This window comes from Drosophila eugracilis, unplaced genomic scaffold (assembly GCF_018153835.1).
Source record: "Drosophila eugracilis isolate 14026-0451.02 unplaced genomic scaffold, ASM1815383v1 contig_1765, whole genome shotgun sequence".
NCBI classification, from domain to species: Eukaryota; Metazoa; Arthropoda; class Insecta; order Diptera; family Drosophilidae; genus Drosophila; species Drosophila eugracilis.
Genome location: NW_024572605.1, coordinates 1828476 through 1846229, shown reverse-complemented (window position 1 = coordinate 1846229; position 17754 = coordinate 1828476). Strand labels below are relative to the sequence as shown.

Below are 17754 nucleotides of genomic sequence, written 5' to 3'. Positions count from 1 at the left end.
CCAACAGAATTTTTTCGTTAAACAGATAGCTGGCAATCCCCACAGCCTCAGCCATTAACGAAATTGGATTTGATTATTTATACATGGGAGAGCAGCGAGAAGCAGTTGGCAGTGTGATCGGCCACAAAAAGAACGATGTCATAAATCACATTACACAGCACAACAAAGCAGCCAACAGAGGGAGGGGAAAGTCGGTGGAAAGTCCTTCAGATCCTGAGCGAGAGGAAGTGTTATTGATGAGCATTTAACATTTGTTATTTCCGCAGTCTGGCGTTTGGCTTTAAACTTTTCGCCGGGATGGCGTCATCTGGTTATCTTTACGATACGATACCCTAAGATACTTTTTGCCTTTCTTGTCGATAATTTAGTTAATAGTTTTAGTACGATTCAGATTTTGCCAACGCCAGCGATTCGCCGGGGCTGGGCCATTGAATGGGGGATTTGGTCTCCGAGCAGGGCAGGCTGGCCAAATGGGATTTGGGGGAATCTCCGGCTGACGAGGCCTGCTGATGATTTGCCTTTTCGACTGGCCTGTTTGGTCAATAAAAGGGCAACGTCATGCTTTATATTGGCTCTCATGTTGTCGAGGCCCATAAATTAGGCCAAATTCCATTTGACTGAGCTTTGTGCCCTGACTTTGTTCCTCGGCTTTGCTTTTTCGGTTACTTATTTTTTATTTATTTTATATTTATATTTTATGCGCTCTTTATTTTCATGAAGAAAAGTCCTTGGGCCAATTTATGGCTACACATTTTGTCCATTAGGAAGCTGGTTTAAAGGCAGAACTTCCAAGGCAATGCCAGTTAACAAGGCGAGCAGTTAAAGTCGCGTTCCACATGGCGTATGCGTAATTTAGCATTTTCTTTGTTCAGCTGGCTAGACAAAGTCTGGCTTCTCTGTATTTATTGACCTGCCAATGTGGCAAGGTCAACAGTGTTTGTTTTGCAATATGAATTAGTGGCCTGACCTTCGGCATTTGTCACTGTTTGCTGGCCAAAAGCAAACATTAACTTTGAGGCAACTCTTTGAATAATTTCTCAGTTTGAATTTGAAAATAATAGATTATAGGGAAATTAATTTGCTGAAATCCAATTAATTTGTGTTGCCAGGCCCTTTGAAAGCTTGTGTGATATTACAGATACTTAAAATTTGAATAATCCCGGGATAAGTTTTGGCTAAAAGGCAAGTTCGGATGTCCTTTTGTCTCTCTTACTTAGGTGTCATACGAAAGAGTAATAAACCCATTCAGAGCTTCAGGCCCTAAAGCTAATATTTTAAATTTAACGGAGGACAAAGTTTTGTTTGCTTTGCCTGAGCACATAATTCTGCTTATAAATCTCCCTCGAAATAAACAGTTTCTCCGCTTCTTGATTAGGACTACAGCTCCATTTTATTAGGGGAGCGTTTGTCGGCGTGATTGCTATACTATATGCTATATATCCTGTGCAGCAATAGCTATGGCTATGCCTGAGGCATCTGGCACACGTCTGTGTTTCCTGAAAAGGGGAGTCTGTTACCCAGCAATTTATGCCCGCACGTATAAATAGAATTGATTTTGCTTAAGCATCGCGTATATTTTACCTGCGCTGGTGATTTAATGTCTGGCGACATAATCTGCCATTTGGCACTCGCTTTCCTGCCATCACGTACACTCACTCACTCGCTGGCAGGCTGGCTGGCAAGCTGGCTGGCTGGCATCCTTATCGCCGTGTCTTTAAGCCGCGTGCAAATCCGAATCCATTTCCCGGGGATTCCATTATGGTTTGGGCTTGGGTAAACAAACGAAAAAGCACACACGCACACTCAATACACAACACACAACACACAACAGGGGTATGCAATATCCACTCTCGAAATACTTCTTGGCAGCAGCAGAAAACAATTACGCAGGAAAAACACGGGAATACATTTTGGATTTTTCCCAACAGCAGCTCAGCAGAATGTTTCGTTTTGTAGATGAATCTGATTAAATCGAAACTAATACCGAGGGGCCTTCAAACTAAATATTGGATTATTCCAAAGCAGAAATTCTTGGTGAAATTTTAAGCAAATTGCTTGCCGTTCAAAGAGTTTTCTACTGCAACGTAACAAAGTGAGAAAATATGTTAGTAAAGTGGTGATCGGAATATGAAAACTGTTGCAATTTTCCATGTTGATTTTCAGCTTCCTTGTCTACCATCAGAAGGAATGGCTCTATAAAAAAGAACATTCTTAGCATCTGTAGGTGTTTTCATTTAATATTCCCGGCATAAAAATCTAATGGATTCGAAAGCAGAGAGATAAACAAATAAATAAATAAATACTTCCGAACCGAACAGAGCTGAACTGACAAGGACCTCCGGTTGTGTCCACAAATAGAAGCTAATGAAGGAAGCATTTTGCCTCCGCAAAGAAAACAAGACTTGCTTTCCCCAGAAATGCGACTGCTTTTGCAATTTTTATTTTCATAAATTCTCAAAGAATGTTTGCCAGCTCATAAAAACGCAGCGCACACGGCACCTCACCCCCGCCTTGACTGGTTTTCCACTCCACTTGGAGGAAAAGCCGAGAAAGCCGTGGCCCAAGTGGCTCATAATCTGAGCAATTTGCTAGCGTTTTATGTGATTTTTGTAGCTAGTATTAGTGGCTGTAAAGAGCACACACACACACACTCACACACACCCCAGATGAGCTCGGGAGTGGAAGAGTGGGTCTTCTGCATCATTTGTATGCAAATTGGAAGCATCTTTTCTTCGGAATCGCACTTCGACTGGCTGATGCATGTGCAGGCGCTGTTTTCGAATGAAATTGAAATTATAATCAATCCTCTTTTTGTCTAGTCTGTATTTATCAACTTCTGATCAAAATCATTTACATTCCATATATTGTTTTGCCCCGATGAGATGCCTTTTCCTCTCTCTCCTTCCCGTTGATTGGCAACCAGCCAGGCAGCCAGGCAGCCAGAAAAAATTATCCAATTTAAAAGTCAAATGTCATTTTTTCGTATTCCTTGCACGCCGCTCTTTGTTTGTTGCTTTGTGCTTGGCTGTTTTCCTTCTTTATTTTTCACGCCATCGCCGACACATAATGTGAATTACCTAACAAAGGTGGCCCTGCTGATGAGTTGACGGCGAGGACGAAAAGGAACCGAAGGTGACGGCCCGCCATTTCCATCTCAGCCTCTGGGGATACCCTTTCTTGAAGGTCTCTGATCTGTGAGCAAGATGTTGCCTTCTTTTGGTGAAATAAAAAATACAGAAGGCTATCTGTGCCACCTTGAGATCATGTTGGAATGACTGGGAATACCTTTAGAGTAATACCTTCAGAGTAATACCAGTAGCTTGTAGAATATTCCCTCTTCGGCTACCTAAACCAAACGCTACTCGAATCTTCTTTTTGACGGGTTTTTGCTTCCGCTTCCGTTTCTTTCGCTATTTTGGCAAAAGACATTTAATTCTTTCTTTGGCAACGACAGAAAAATTACCCGAATTTCATTTAACGCTCCAACTTTGTCACCGGCAGCAGCCAGGACTTCATACAGTCGCAAACACAAACATCCTGCTGCCTTTCCCCATGCAAAGCAAATGCGTTGAGTTTGTTAATGTGTTTGCATAAATTTCCAGGAGCGGCAAGCAGGCAAAAACTGAGACTAGAATGTGTTTTGGGCCCGAGTGAATGGTTATGGGAAGGCTGGCTTAGTTTTGGTTAAGACAGAGAGCGAAATCAGGCAAAGAGCGAGGTTCATAATATTAAAAATTCTATCAAAGAAGCATTATAAAGCCTGTGGGTTACACTTTCAGGTATCTTCATGTATCCCCTTTCCACTTGTATGTAATTTGTTCTTCATGTGGACTAGAAATCCCTGTCTCCCCCACCGGACAATCCAATTTCTTTAAAGTTGGCTGGGCAAAGGGCTGGCCGTGGGCATTAATCAGACTAAGCACCCTCCTGCTCCCAGTCGCAGATGCAATTGCTCTCCGACTGAAATTGGATTGTTAGTTTTGAAACATTCCGGTCCACGTGTGGCGGGGTCAGGGGTCGGGTTACCTGCATCAGCAGCCACTCACCTGTGACGAAGGGTGGCTCCTGGAAAAAGAGAAAGTTGAGCTGTCAACGGGTTCCATCTGCCCATCTGCCCATCTGCCGACCTGCCCGCATGCTGAGCTGTGCTGAGCTCGGTTGGTGTTGGGTGTCATGGGTTAAGTGCATGAGAGTGTCACCGTTAACCCCCTGCTGCCTGCTCGTTTGTCGTAATGCATTAGCCGTGTCGTCGCTGGAGTCACGGAGCAACCAAAGCCCGGAACCGGAATCAAAGTTTGGCCTTCTTTTCTCCGGAGACTTCATTTCCAATAGTCCGACAGCAAAGCCCCCGGCAGAAAGAGCCCGATTTAGTTGTCCTTTTTTTCGGTCGGGGACCCGTTTGACTTGCCGTGGCCTTTATGAATAATAGATCCTAGCACCCTCACGCCCCGAGAATGTCAATTGTTTATTTATTGTCCGATTGGGTGGCTCCCTCTCCCCCTCAATCCCCCACTTTCCAACCGCGACACTTGCATGTACAATATTCATGGACTTTTGTATTGCGATTGTGAGAAATTCGCAAACTTTGTTTATGTGGGGCTTAGGTTGGTGTAAATAAGTTGGCAGAAGTACAAAGAAATGTAAATGTAAAATAAAGAATGAAAATACCAAGAAAAGTGTCGCATTTCTTCTGCTTGAAGATATCTCAGAGAAATCTTTAAGTTATCCCAGAATTTAAACAGATTAGACTTGGCTTTGACTAAATCCAAAGCTAACATTTACCTTCATTAGAGTTTTAGAAACATTGTCATAGAATAAATCCTAGCTTCAGCTTAAAAGTCTGCCATAAACTGCAACTTAATCTGCACTAATCACACATAGTGCCGCATGAGTTGCCAAGCCAGTTGCCCAAGTGAGACTCTCACCTCCATGTGGCCGGAGTGTCAATTACTCTGGCTGCCAGCCACCTCCTCACCCTCAATCTCCACTGCTGCCTCTAATCCATTGTTGCCACTGTGCTTGTTGTTTGTCTGTTGATGTTTGGTCTCGCCTTGGAGATATTTTTATGGCTCATAAAATTCGAAATTAGAACTGGAGCTGCCTGTGTCTGGGAGAGTGTACGAGTACATATAGCAGTATAAAATGTTTATGCCTCGCCTCTTCGCCTTTGAGCATTCAGAAATCTGGACCTGCCAAGTGGATTTTCCTTTCAGAATTAGTATTACATTTAAATGGCATATAATTTGTTAGCGCCATAATATTTATGCGCGCTGTGGCCGTACACTTTTATTTATGTTCACTTGGCTGCCTCGGCTGGCCCCTCCAGTTGCCTTCTTGTGTACACTCCTGAATCCCCCAGCTGACAATCAAAGCGCACTTCTTAGGAATCGCGTTTAATTTGCGTGCTGGAGGCACTTGCTTGCCACAATGCAGCCTGTGCCACGCGGCGTATGCGCAATTTTCGCGCTCTCTCACTCAACGACTCTGGGGGAAACAATTATTTATTTGTGTTGTTTTTCCGCTGCGTAGATGCGGAAATTTTTAATTGCCGACTTAAAGCGAATCCGAGAGCATGACTCTTTGTTGGCCCATTTGCTTTTTCTGGCCAAGATCCCAGATTAAGCTGGCTCGCCTTTCTCTGAATTCCCTGAATTTAACGAAAAATGCGCGCGACCTTCATTTTTTGTTCAAGGCAAAAGTACATAACACAAAAATCACATAATTCAAAGAAAACATTTTGCTTACTCTCTGAAAAAGTGAACGCAGCAAAGAACATAAAGAAATTGGAATTGAAAGGGGGAAAGTAATGCAAAGCCAGGGAAAATAGTGGGGGAAATCGTATCCCAGGCGAATATCTGAGATTTTTAATAAGGTTGCAAAGTAATCCCTGGCAGGAAATCACTGGATATCAAACGGTCTAGCTTATCGAGAAGCAATGGAAAACTATTTGAGTGAATTTTTATTATTAACTTTTATTATGTTTAAATTTTTACATCCCTGCTATCTAATTATTGTTTTAAATGTTTGATTTTCTTTACTTAATATCAAGTTCAGTCTTCTTTTTCTTTGTGCACCTTTCAAACTCATCTCACCGTGTCCATCATCAGAGTTCGTCATGCAGCCTTCACCTAACTCCTGACTCCTGGCGGCTAATCATTGAATTTTCTCTTTCCCATTTCAGCTTATCGCAGAAAATTAAAGCCCAAGCAGACCGAGTGCGGGGAACGGGGGCAATGGGAGATGGGCGCCATAGCTGCAGCAGCAACAACAACGGCGCCCTTGTCCATCCGCCCAGAACAGCGGCCGGGCACGGTGCGGATGCGTGATGTTCTCGCCTCGGCCTTTGACAACTGAAAATGCCAAAAGGTAGCAAAGCAGCAACAGCAACAGCAGTCCCTGCGAATCGATAACCGCAGCACACAAAGTGCTGATCAGCCAATCAAGGCGAGTAACTAAGCGATATAGGGGTACCGTCAAAGCAGGCAGAAAAAAGAAGAGGAGGCGAATAGAATCCCGAGCCCCAGGATGCGGATGTGGATGTGGATGCCGCAGGCTGTGCAGCTGCTGTTTGTGATGGGCTTGTGGGTGCTGCAAGGTCAGGCGCAATTGGAATCAGAATCAGTGGCAGCCAGAGCAGGGGCAGGGGGAGGAGCCGTAGCAGGAGACGGAGCCGGAGCCGGAGCCACGGGATCCCCTCGGAACCGCATCAAGGCGGAAGCGGATGCCCTGATGACGGGCGACAGCTTCAACATTCGCCACGGGCGCTCTCGAACGCATTTCCTTCATGGCAGTAGCACAAACAGCAGTGGGGGAGCCACCACACGCCTCCTCCTGGTTACGCCCACCCAGCTGCCAGGGGCTGGTGGGACATCCCCAGCTCCCGTCACGCATAAAATCCGCAAATTGCACAAGAAGAAAATCAACGAGAGCATACGCAAAAGTGTTGACAAAAGTCTGGGCCTTCTCCATCCGCCGAAGAACCACCGCAGCTTGGCCGAGGCCGAGCATCTGCAGGGTCGTCCTGCCAGCGAGGACACCGATGACACGGCTCTCAGCGAGGTCATGCAGCTGGCGGATGAGATTGAGCTGGAGAGTTCATTCGCCACGGCGGCCCCAACAGGTGATCCGGATATCGGTGTCAAGCAGGAGCGCCAATTTGTGCGTGATGAGGCCAATTACCAGAACGACGACGACGACGACGAAGATACCATCGAAGCGGAGGAGGAGGTGGATGAAGAGGAGGCTCCTGTGTCGACTACCCCAAAACCCAAAATGGCCAGAACTCGACTGCTGCCAGTGAACGGCACTTGGGAGCGAGTTGGTACCATATCTCGAGACTCCTCCTCGGAATCGGATTACGAGAATAATGGCCTGGACAACGAGGAGGAGGTAGGTGAGCCATTTGGCAAGTCGCAGCCCCTCAACGAAAGTCTCAGCACCACCGAGTGGATGGACGAGGGTCAGAGGGAAGTCCACAACGAGCCGGAGGCGGAGGCCAGATCCCAGGCAGCCAGCATGGAGGTAAAGCAGATCAGCTTCGACAGCGACAGTGACTCGGAGTCTGGCCTGGATACCTCGGAGGTTACCATGGACGACGGCTATCCGCCGGACGTGCAAATCGATGACAAGACCAAGCAGTTGGTCATCGGCGATGTGGAGGGCGAGGAGACGGGCGAGAACATGGAGTCGAGTCAGATAACCGCCGATGTGATCAACGCCCGGGACAGTAAGATCGATCTGGTGTCCAAGTTCCTGCAGTACATCGAACAGCAGCACCTGATGGGCTCGAACTGTGTGGCCGGAACCTCTCTGAATCTGGGCGAGGGCGTGGTCGACCGTTACGCCCAGGACCGGTTCCGGGTGGAGGCAGAGGTGGCCGTCAATCGTGCCAATATGCTGACCAGGTGAGTGAACGTCAGGGCAAACTTTTCCGACTCTCTGCCCACATCATATTATTCACATGCCAAACTTTTCCAATCGAAAGTTTTCGGCCAGACGAAACGGTGAATGCAAGTGGAAATGGAAATGGATTCCGGGCTAAATGCGAACAGTTGTGGCTGAGAAAATAGTATTACCAATCCGAAGGTCATTTAGGGGTCAATCAAATCAATTTTCTCTGAAAATTTCGTTTTCTGTCGAGTAAGAAAGTGGATTAGTTTGCAAGTTAGAAGGATAAACATGATTTATCATATTAAAATATCAAAATATTCAGATTTGGAAAGTAGAATTTATATGTCACCAAACTCCGTGAGCGTATCCTCTTCCTGGACCTCCATCTCCTCGGGCTGTAAGTCCTCTTCGGAGGGCGAGAAGTCGTTGGTGATGTGGAAGGTCTGGCGAATCTCCTCAGCCGTGTGGCCCTTTATCATGTTGGCCACCGTCATGCAGGCGACATTCAGTAGGTTCCGGATGTCCAAATAGTTGGCCGCCAGGATGAGCTCGAAGAGGGTGCCCTGATCCATGGCCAAGAACTCGGCATCCCAGGGACTGATATCCACCATTGGCCTGGCAGCCTTCCCATCGTTTTCCTCTTCATTATCGCCCCGATGGTGTTTGGCCCAAACGAGGACCTTCTTCAGAATCGTCGAGTTCACATTGGGCAGCGGAATAAGTGGGTCATTCTCAGCCTCCAGAGCACAACCCTCCAGCAGGGTTTTAATGGTGCTCGAGCATTTGGCAGTCTCGGCATCGGTTTCGAAAATTTCGCCATCGGAGGACTGCAACTTGATGACTGGCATGGTTTTTCCTCCGCCCTCTGAAAGGGTGCCCTTTGGAATTTGTACAATACAACTTTTACACGAAATCTGAAAGTGCCAGAGTGACAGTTGAAAATATAAATGAAAGGGAGATCTGATGAAAGTAATGAAAAGAAAAAACAGTTTTCCATTGGGTTTATAGGAATATTTTGACTATTTACAGACCTCGTTTCCTGTTTTTAAAGCCATTCAAAGAGTTCGATTGACTTTATAATTTATTGCCTTTGAAAGCGTTTCATTCGTCGAACTATAAAAACAGAAATGCTAATCAGAGGACAATTTATGGCCGCCAAAACAATAGAAAATATGTAGAGACCCTTTTCATAGCTAAAAATAACAAATATTTGGTATTCAAGGACCCAGCATTGGTCGAGTGCTTCCCATTTTCCTCATTTTCCAGCAGCCATCGCTCATCGTTGCGGGGTTCACGTTTCAGTAGTTATTCGCCAATTTCTGCTCATCCAGATTGGCAAGTGGCCTTTGTCAACAACAAGCATAATGTGCTTTTCTTGTTGCGGATGCTCTCGGCGCTTGTTGGGCCATAGTTGGCAGAACTACCTTCGGTTTCCTTCAACAGTTTCCCTATGATTTTGCCCCCTCCACTGCCCTCTTTTATCCAACCTAGTCCATTCCTCGCGTCTGCTTGGCTGCGTGCAATTTTTTGATAAAAGTTCAATTACTTAGCGGAACAGGCGTGCCCGGCGGCAAAAAGTTTGCGGCATTCTTGTGGCCAGAAGTGAGGGCGAGGACCAGGCGAGGACATTGATTTACCTGGGCGACCAAAACGATGGCAATTCATTTGGTTTTTCTTGGAATTTCCAGCTGTCCGAGCCGGGCAAGCTGATATGTGCTTTGCTTCCCGTGTCCATTCCGTTTCCATCATCATCATCGATTTGGCCGTATCGTGTATCTGGATAAACGCCCAAGTGACAATCCCAAGGACATCGACATGGAGATGGACATGCCAGCCCTCTACTTGCAAGTTTTGCCAACATTTTTTGAGCTCTGCTTTTCTTTTGCTCCCCAGCAGCCGAGCAGACGAGCAGCCAGGCACAATAAACACAAAGTTTCATCAGATGTCACATATGTGGGTCCAAAGTCTGAGGACCGAACTCTGGACATCCAGAGTCCAGAGTGCTTTGTCCTGTGTCCTAATGTCCTTGCCTGCATACACGCATCGTATGTGTCAATGCCGATGGGGATGTGCTCCTTGCAGACATTAGACCCGGAATTTATGTCCTTCTGTTTTTCTTTGGTGCGTCTTTGGTTTGCGGCAAATAGCAATAGAGAAATCAGGAAAAACTTAACTTTTTTACAAGCAGAATTAGGACTCCAGAGAAGTGGGTGTGGTTGGCTTCGTGCAACAGGCCATTGGATATTGTCTTGTCCGATGGAGGTGATTTAGCCGAGTCTCCAATTCCAATGACATAATTTCCCAGCGAAGATAACAACTTTCAGCTCACTGATTGGGCCGGCAAATCAAGGCCATTTGTCCACGAAAGAAAAACTCATTTGTTAAAAGCCACACAAAGGCGACGACACGAAAGTACAAGCTGGCGAGTCTAAAGAACAAATGCCGCTTGTCAATAAAACGCACAAATAAACAATTAACCCAAGCGTCGAGCAGCTTGACAAATTAAGTGACTGTCAGGAAAAGGCAGGAGGGAGGCGAAAAGGCAGGAGGGAAATGGGAAAAGCGGACAATGTTGTAACTCGGCCTGGGGAGCAATAAAATGTCAAAGTCTCACTGCTGCTAACGTCGAATGTCAATAAATTAAATTGTGTGTGGCCACGGATCTGGCCCAGGATCAACATTATTGCATTTAGTGTCATATGCCAGACATTTGTTTCCATTATTTGTTCAATGGGGAATGTGGCCTCTGGGACCCGAGGCCTCTTGATTTATCCAGTTCTGCCTCCATTGGCCACCCATTCCAGCCGAAATCCCTGTTTCATAATTTCAACGGAGGCGGCTGCTAATCAGGGCCTGTTTTAATCAGTTTTTCTTGTGTTAACATAATCAAGGGTGGCCGGAAAAGTTTTACGTCGGCGGGAAAAAGGAAATTATGAGGGGTGGCAGAGCTGTAGGAAGCTCCCGAGCTACACAGATAGATACTAATTGAAGTTATTGTTTTGTGATACATTGTTATCGCCCTGCCAGCCGAAGGATCCTGTTCGTTGTTCCTTCTTCCTGCTCGCTTTTTGTGTTTGGGCATTTCCCGTTTACTTTGTTTCGCAAACAAAAACAAGAATAACATTTAAGGAAAACAAGGGAGGAGAAAGGAAAGGAAGGGCAGCCTAGATTGGAGGTGAGTGAAAAGGAGGAGAAGGAAGGCTAAATGGCAGTCAGGAAAAACAATATCAATTCAAGTTGAAATTACGAGCTTCAATTGTTTTCTTGCCTTGGCCACTTTTCGTTAGTTTCCGTTCACGCCGCCAAAGTGTAGACAGCAAACAGAAAGCGAAAGCACGACTCCAGTGTGGCACAAAGGCAGTGTGGCAACAAAAGTGTGGCAACATGGCGGATGGAATCGGAAAACTTTTAAGTACTTAAATGTGTTGTCGTGTAAGAAAGGCGCGGCGGTAGAAAAGGTGAGAATTGTGAGTGGAAGGCGAAGAAGGACCTGCCACTTTGGCTTGTCCTGAAATTGAGTTTCCGGTTGCCAGTTTCCAGTTCTTTGCCAACTCTAAACTCTTTTGTTGCCTTGTTGTTGTTGTTGTTGTCGTCGTCGTCAACTTCAAGTGCACATCTCTCTCTCTCCCAGAGCCAGAGCAATGATTTTGTTATTTCGCAGCGGAAGTTCGGCGATAAACTTGGCAAATAATTTATTGCCTCGCCGTCGCTTGTTTCAATTCTCAATGCCTTTGGAATTCGAGTGGCATTTGCGTTCAGTCCATACAACAAATCGAAATTGAAATCTGCATAAGCGATGCAGTTTCCAATTGCCAGCGGCAATAAAACGCGACAGCAGCAAGGACACCCCAAAGGAGGATCCTCTTCCCCCTCTGCTCTGTAGTCTCTTCATATCCCCATGCCACCGCGTCATTGTCAACATCCTTCAAAAGTTCTCCGAACGGAAGCAAACAAATATCTATGCAAGTCAATGTTCAGGACACAGTTTCACACTGAGAAAAACTAAGGACCTTAATCAATTCCTGAAAAACTTTTTGGCTTGAACTTTAAAATTAACTTTACCATTAAGGAAATATTTTCAAATTAAGACTTCCTAAGAAAAAAGGCTTCCTTTTACCATTCGATTTCTCGCCGTGCACTTGGCTTCGGGACTTTGTGCCGCTTGATTTACTCGACTCTGCTTTTGCCCAGCGGGCGGTGCTAATAACGCTGCCTTTCCCCGGCCGACATTCCACCCCATTTCAACCTGCTACGCCCACAAGCCTTTCTCTCGCTATTTTTATTGTTGGCCGCTGCAGAATGCAGTTGTCTAGCCCCGAAATGGAAATTGTTTTCATTTTTCGCAAAACAATCCTAATGTGGATTTTTCGTCCGCCTTCGCCCGCCTGGAAACCCGCAACTGCAACTGTGCAACTGTGCAACTGTGCAACTGCCACTGACATGGACATGCATGCCTTTGTAGGCCACCGGTGGCATTTGCCCCTTGCAGGTCTCAAAAATAAAAAGAGGGGGCGACTCCTTTGGAGCCCTTGCACCACTGCATCACGGCACCACTCGGCCGCGTCCCTTTTTCCAGCTGGTTTATTTCAGTACTCGCATCTGGGCTTGACTCTTGTGCCCACGAACGCTGCCCCTGCCGGCAGCCTGTTGGCGATGTTGGTTGCAAATGGTTCTGGTTTTGGTGCTGAATCTGGCTCGGCTCTTTTGACGCATTTCACTAGGCTACAGTGGAGCTTCCGTAACCCAAAATTCAAAGCAAAAAGTACTTAACTTTATAAAAAAAATCAATTTTAATGGACTTAAAATAGAATCACAGTTGTAACGTAGTGAAGGCATTTTCATGAATTATATTAACTTCTGTCTTCGTAAGTTGCCTTAACTAAGTTTCCGCTGGTATCTCCTATTCAATTAAAGTTTCCGAAGAGCAAAACATTTATGAAAGTTCAAGCAATGGAAATGAAACTGTGCAAAGTTTAGCCGCTAAACGCTGTTTCAACTCAATTTAGCCGGGCTTGCAGGACGATTCAACTTATGGTAGATGGTTTGTGAGTGTTTTTAGCTGGTTACCCGCTTTTGGCGGCTTTACAAACTACACGACTGCAACGCTTTGGCGCTCTTTGTGCAACACATGTTGCCATAACTTAACAGCTTAACAAACTTGTCGAGTATCCCCACGAAAACAAGTCCTCCGCCTTTCGAGTGGCTGGCCCACTCGGCGAATGCGTAACGTTTAAGCCGCAGCAGCAGCAGCCGCAAAGCTCCCTTTTCTTTACCCAGAGTCTATTTTTGCGCAATAAAAACATTTGGATCGGAACTCCGAGCAGAGTAAGAGCCACACAGACAAAGTTTGTCTTTGGAAGAAAGGCGCGAGCTCTCGACTCATTATGCTCGGCGGCAGGAAATCAAAAAGGGAAACTTTTTGGCCAAAATGTTTGCCAACTTTGCGCCCTCGCGCTGCTCGCCTGCAATAATAATAATCATCGGGCTGGGAAAGTACGTTGCAAAGAAGTTAGCAAGTTGAAAGCAATTAATGGACTAAATCAAAAAGCATTTTTTGAACAATAGAAAAAGTGGGGGCGAAGTGAGAGTGGAATCTCGGAGGAGGTCCTGTGGCCAGCATAAACATGTCAACAACAAGTGCCTCGGGGCTCAATTAGCCGCAAGCCAACAAAGCAGAAACCAGGCAACCAAACTGGGCCAACATGGGTAACTTTTAATTAATTGAACTCCTTTTCCTGCTTCCTAATTGAACACACATTGCCATGTCGCCATCGCCACGTCTCCGGGCCAGAGTTTGCCAGAGATTTCCCAGCTCGAAGGCTGGGCAACTTTTGATCTTTTGTGTTTAATGTCAAATTAGGTAACGGCGTTGCCTGCTAAATTTACCATAAGCTTGGGGAAGTTTCTAATTTCTGGCTAACATCTTTGCTGAGATAATTTTGTTGCCTTTTAGTTACCAGAAAAAAGAAAAAAGGTTTTCGAAAATATATCCCTTTTGCATTTTAATTTGTTTATTTCCCATAAAATATGGAAATTTACCCCTTGCTGCCGTATTTTAAAACATAATTCGCAGAAGTCAATTAGCAGGGAATCATATCTAAATATATATCTTATCAGCTACGCCTTTGCCTCACCGTTTGATCATTTAATTATGGCCTAATTAAAATTGGCAAAAAGCCTTGACCGTTATGGGCCATTAAAAGCGCACCCGGCAAACAAATAAAGGACGACGCCCAGCCTCAGACAAAAGGGACGACGTCGTCTGAGAGTTCCAAAGAAGCATCATCATCATCATCATGGCCATTCAGATATTCAGTCATTCGGCCAGGCTGCCTTCCCAAGGAGTGTGCGAAGTGTCCTGGCTTTGAATAATTAAACCGGAGCATTTCGCTTTCAATTAAGATGTCGACACGCAGTCTCAGAGTCGGAAGGCAGCGGGTGCTCGAGGTCTTTGGCCAAAGGACACGGCAGTCCTGAAGGGCCCTCCAGGACTTTCGGTGCGTTCGTGTGTCCTGAGAGCCCTTTGCCGGGTCGCCTTCCTAACGAGTCCCGAACCATCATCCTCCAGGTGGCGAAATTTGAAATTTTATTTTACTTTCCCTGCATAATTAATTCCCTCGTTCACACTTCCAAATAATAGAAATTAATTTCCTTGTTTATGGCCAGCCAATTAAATTATTTCTTTGGTTTGCGTGCCGTTGTGCATTTTTTTTCGGAATCAATAGGGACCTTGGCATCGACTTGACTGCAAATATGAGCCAACAAGGGGCCGGGTAAGCCGTCTCCTCGACATGCAACGGCCTTCCCAAGTCAAATAATAAACAGAAGAAAAAAACAACACAGAAAAAGCGGCTTAAGTGCCGGCAGAGAGGCGGCTTTTCTCCTCCACGCGGAATATTTTCAAGGCGCTTCAAGTTTCTAATACGCGTTTTATTCAGCTGACTGGCTGTCTGTCTGACTGGCTGACTGGCTGACTGGCATCATGTGCTAAACAAATAAACAAAAGAGCCATCTCAAGTCTCTTGGAGATACCCCAAAATCCCGGTAGTTGGGGATTTTGACAAAGCAACGGATATAAATTGTAATGCTGCCGTTGGCTAAGAGCAGAAAACAAAACGCAAACGCAAAAAGGGGAGTCTAAGGAAAACTTTAGCCTGGTCAGTGATGGGCGAACACATTTTTAATTAAACGTCAGGCAGATTCACCGCTCAACTTTCCGATGCAGTTGCGTAATTACAGCACAGGTGGGCATCAAGGAGTGAAAAAAGAATTCCCAAGGAACCACATCATAGGAGAGATTGGGGGCTGGGCCTGTGCCATGGAGGTCAGAAGCCTTTAAGCTGGGCTTTAAGCCTCCGACTCAGCTAACCCTCTCGCCTGGCCCAAAAACACATGCAGACAAAGGCCAACGGAGAGGGAACACTTTCGAGTACTTAGTGAGTTACTTACTCCTGGTTCCCCCCTGTCCTGGGCACCGGCACCCGGAGCTTGTTTTGCGCTTGTTTTCGCCTCTTCCCCAGCACTCAAGTGCTGAAAAGTGTTTTTAGCACACTTTAGGTCCACACAGTCTCAGGGGGCGGCGGTGAAGGTGGGAAAGGTGACTGGGTTGGAAGAGCCGGAAAACAGGCAGCCTGCAAATGCAACTGTAAGCGTCCCAAACTATATAAGCACAACAGCACCGGCACCAGCAGTTCAAGTTGTCTGCGGAGAATGTTAATTGGGGAACGAGGACTTGCCGGCTTGCACAGCGAACTATCTTCCCATTCCCAAAATCAAATTTATGTGGGAAAAATATAATATTTTTAAGCTGCTGAAAGGTGGAACTGCTACTACTACGGCCAATATTAGCAAACACTAATAAGAGCGATTGGAACTAGAAGGAGAAACTGCACTGTTAAGAGGCAGAGATTTGCAATCCTCATTGGGAGAATCCTCGAAAAAAAAACTGCCTGTTTGGGCCATAAATAATGGGAGGGATGTTGGAAAAAAGCTGTCAACTCCATGTCGGGCTCCCAGCTAAGTCAGCATTATCACCAGCGAACAATGTCGGCGGCGTCATCATCATTAGGCGACTTTTGAGCCCGACATGGCCTTGGACACTCGCATGGATTTGGATGGGTGGTGGGCCGTGGGGGTGTTAGCTGGTGTTTGGCTGTGTTAGGTGGTGCAGAGCTGACAAAATGCCTTTGACATTTACAAATGAGGCCCGCCAGCGAATTAATGAGCCACGCCCAATTAGCGAGTGCCTCACATGAGAGAGAGTCCCAAGATCCGGAGTCCCAGGACCAGCTTCTGTTATGTCGCTCCTGGCTAATGTATTGGAAAATGGAATTGAAGTCGATGCTGTGACATTTTTTTTTGTGTAAGCTCTTTTTTTTTTGGCCCCCCATCCTTATTGTTGCCTCCTTTTGGGGCAACAATTTAATTAATATTACACAGGCAGGAAGGAGGTGGCAAGTTGGCCCCCACCTAAGCTGAAATCTTCAATGTAATTTTCTCGTTTACCCATTTTCGAGGCACCAAGAATGGTGGCCAAGGGGAGTGCTCCGAGAGGCGAAGGATATGCCGGCATCCTGTGCTGAGGCACCACAGACAATGGCACGCACTTGAGCACAGTTTGAGGCGGCTTGAATGCGCCGCGCCTATAAGTATGCACTTGTAACAGCCAGCGGGCCATATTTCACCCCGAAAGCCACCCCCTGCAACCACTCCCCTGCTCGGGGTTATAAAAATAAAAATGACAGACCAACAAAAATGAAAGGAAGCCAATTGTAGGGGGAAGGGCCTGGCGCTGGTCCTGGTCCACTGAGCCACTTTCGGTGCTCTGCTTGAGTTGCAACAAAACTTGTTATATTACATTATTCATGCCCTGCCACCCCAAAGGGTTGTGCCTCCTTTTGGGTTAAGCCGAGCTACGTGCCAACATAATTTCCACATAAATCGGTTAACGGCCTCTTGTTAATATTTAAAGGGCTTTTCTTCAAGGCAGAAACATAATTAAATATATAATTAAGATTTGTGGCAGAGAGTTAAGGACAAGATTTATGCTAAGGAAAGGGTAAGAAAGGATAATATTTGGAAGTATTAAAATGCTTTTAAACTCCATCATTTATATAATAATAATTGTTAAGTTTAATGTATGTCTCCCTGTAAGAGTATCACATTTTCATTGCTGAAAAGTCCAGCCATTTTTCATGCATTTTGAATGCAATTTCCTGGCCAAGCCAACGCCATAAATTGCATTTTTTGCCCTGCCCTGCCCTGCTCTGCTCTGTAACTAATATCCGATGTATGCCTTGCTTGTTGTCTCCGGCAGAATCTTCAAGACCACCGGCCGCTCCGTGCAGGAGGATGTCAACCTGCTGCACGCCTCCGTGCTGTCCATGGTGGAGTTCGACGATGATATATTCGCGGCCGGAAATTGCTTCGATTGGAACGAGCACCCCGCGCAGCCGGGCCTCTTCTGTCCGTTCGCCTACCGCCTGCCGCCGCCGAATCTGGGAGCGGTCTTCGCCAAGGATCTGGCCATGGAGTACCACTATCTGGGCAACACCTCCGAGTGGTTCTTTCTGGCCCGCAAGAATGCCGAGAAGGTGATAGCCCGCAACGAGCAGTATCTCAAGTGTAAGTATCTCGGAGCGGGATGCCATGGGTCTGTTTCGGGAATGTCCTTGATTTATTCCCCGCCTGGATAGCAGTTGGCCCCTTATTTATGGCACCCCGATAGCGCTATACAGCCTGCCCCATATAGCATTGAATATTTATTTTTGGAAGCTTTAATCTGCGACTTCATTAGTCACCAGGCCAGACAACAGACGAATCCTGGCAGGATGGGCTCTTGGTCCTGCCTAATTGCGTATATTT

The 17754-nt window shown here is 46.1% G+C and overlaps 2 protein-coding genes across 2 annotated transcripts in view; one reads left to right on the top strand and one right to left on the bottom strand.

Moving 5' to 3' along the window:
* Positions 1 to 17754, top strand: part of LOC108109230 — a 49818-nt gene that overhangs the window by 5516 nt on the left and 26548 nt on the right. Inside the window, exons 2-3 of the mRNA XM_017217703.2 lie at positions 6182 to 7904; positions 17207 to 17514. Coding sequence (XP_017073192.1) covers positions 6526 to 7904; positions 17207 to 17514 — 1687 coding nt within the window. The 5' untranslated portion in view covers positions 6182 to 6525. The remainder of the gene's footprint in view (positions 1 to 6181; positions 7905 to 17206; positions 17515 to 17754) is intronic.
* LOC108109234 (S-phase kinase-associated protein 1) lies at positions 8165 to 8824 on the bottom strand. Its single transcript, XM_017217706.2, has one exon. It carries the CDS (start codon positions 8736 to 8738, stop codon positions 8229 to 8231), a length of 510 nt encoding a protein of 169 aa, XP_017073195.1. The 5' UTR covers positions 8739 to 8824; the 3' UTR covers positions 8165 to 8228.

Coding starts and splice junctions, on each gene's coding strand:
- LOC108109234 (XM_017217706.2), bottom strand. CDS start 8,738: ATGCCAGTCATCAAGTTGCAGTCCTCCGATGGCGAAATTTTCGAAACC.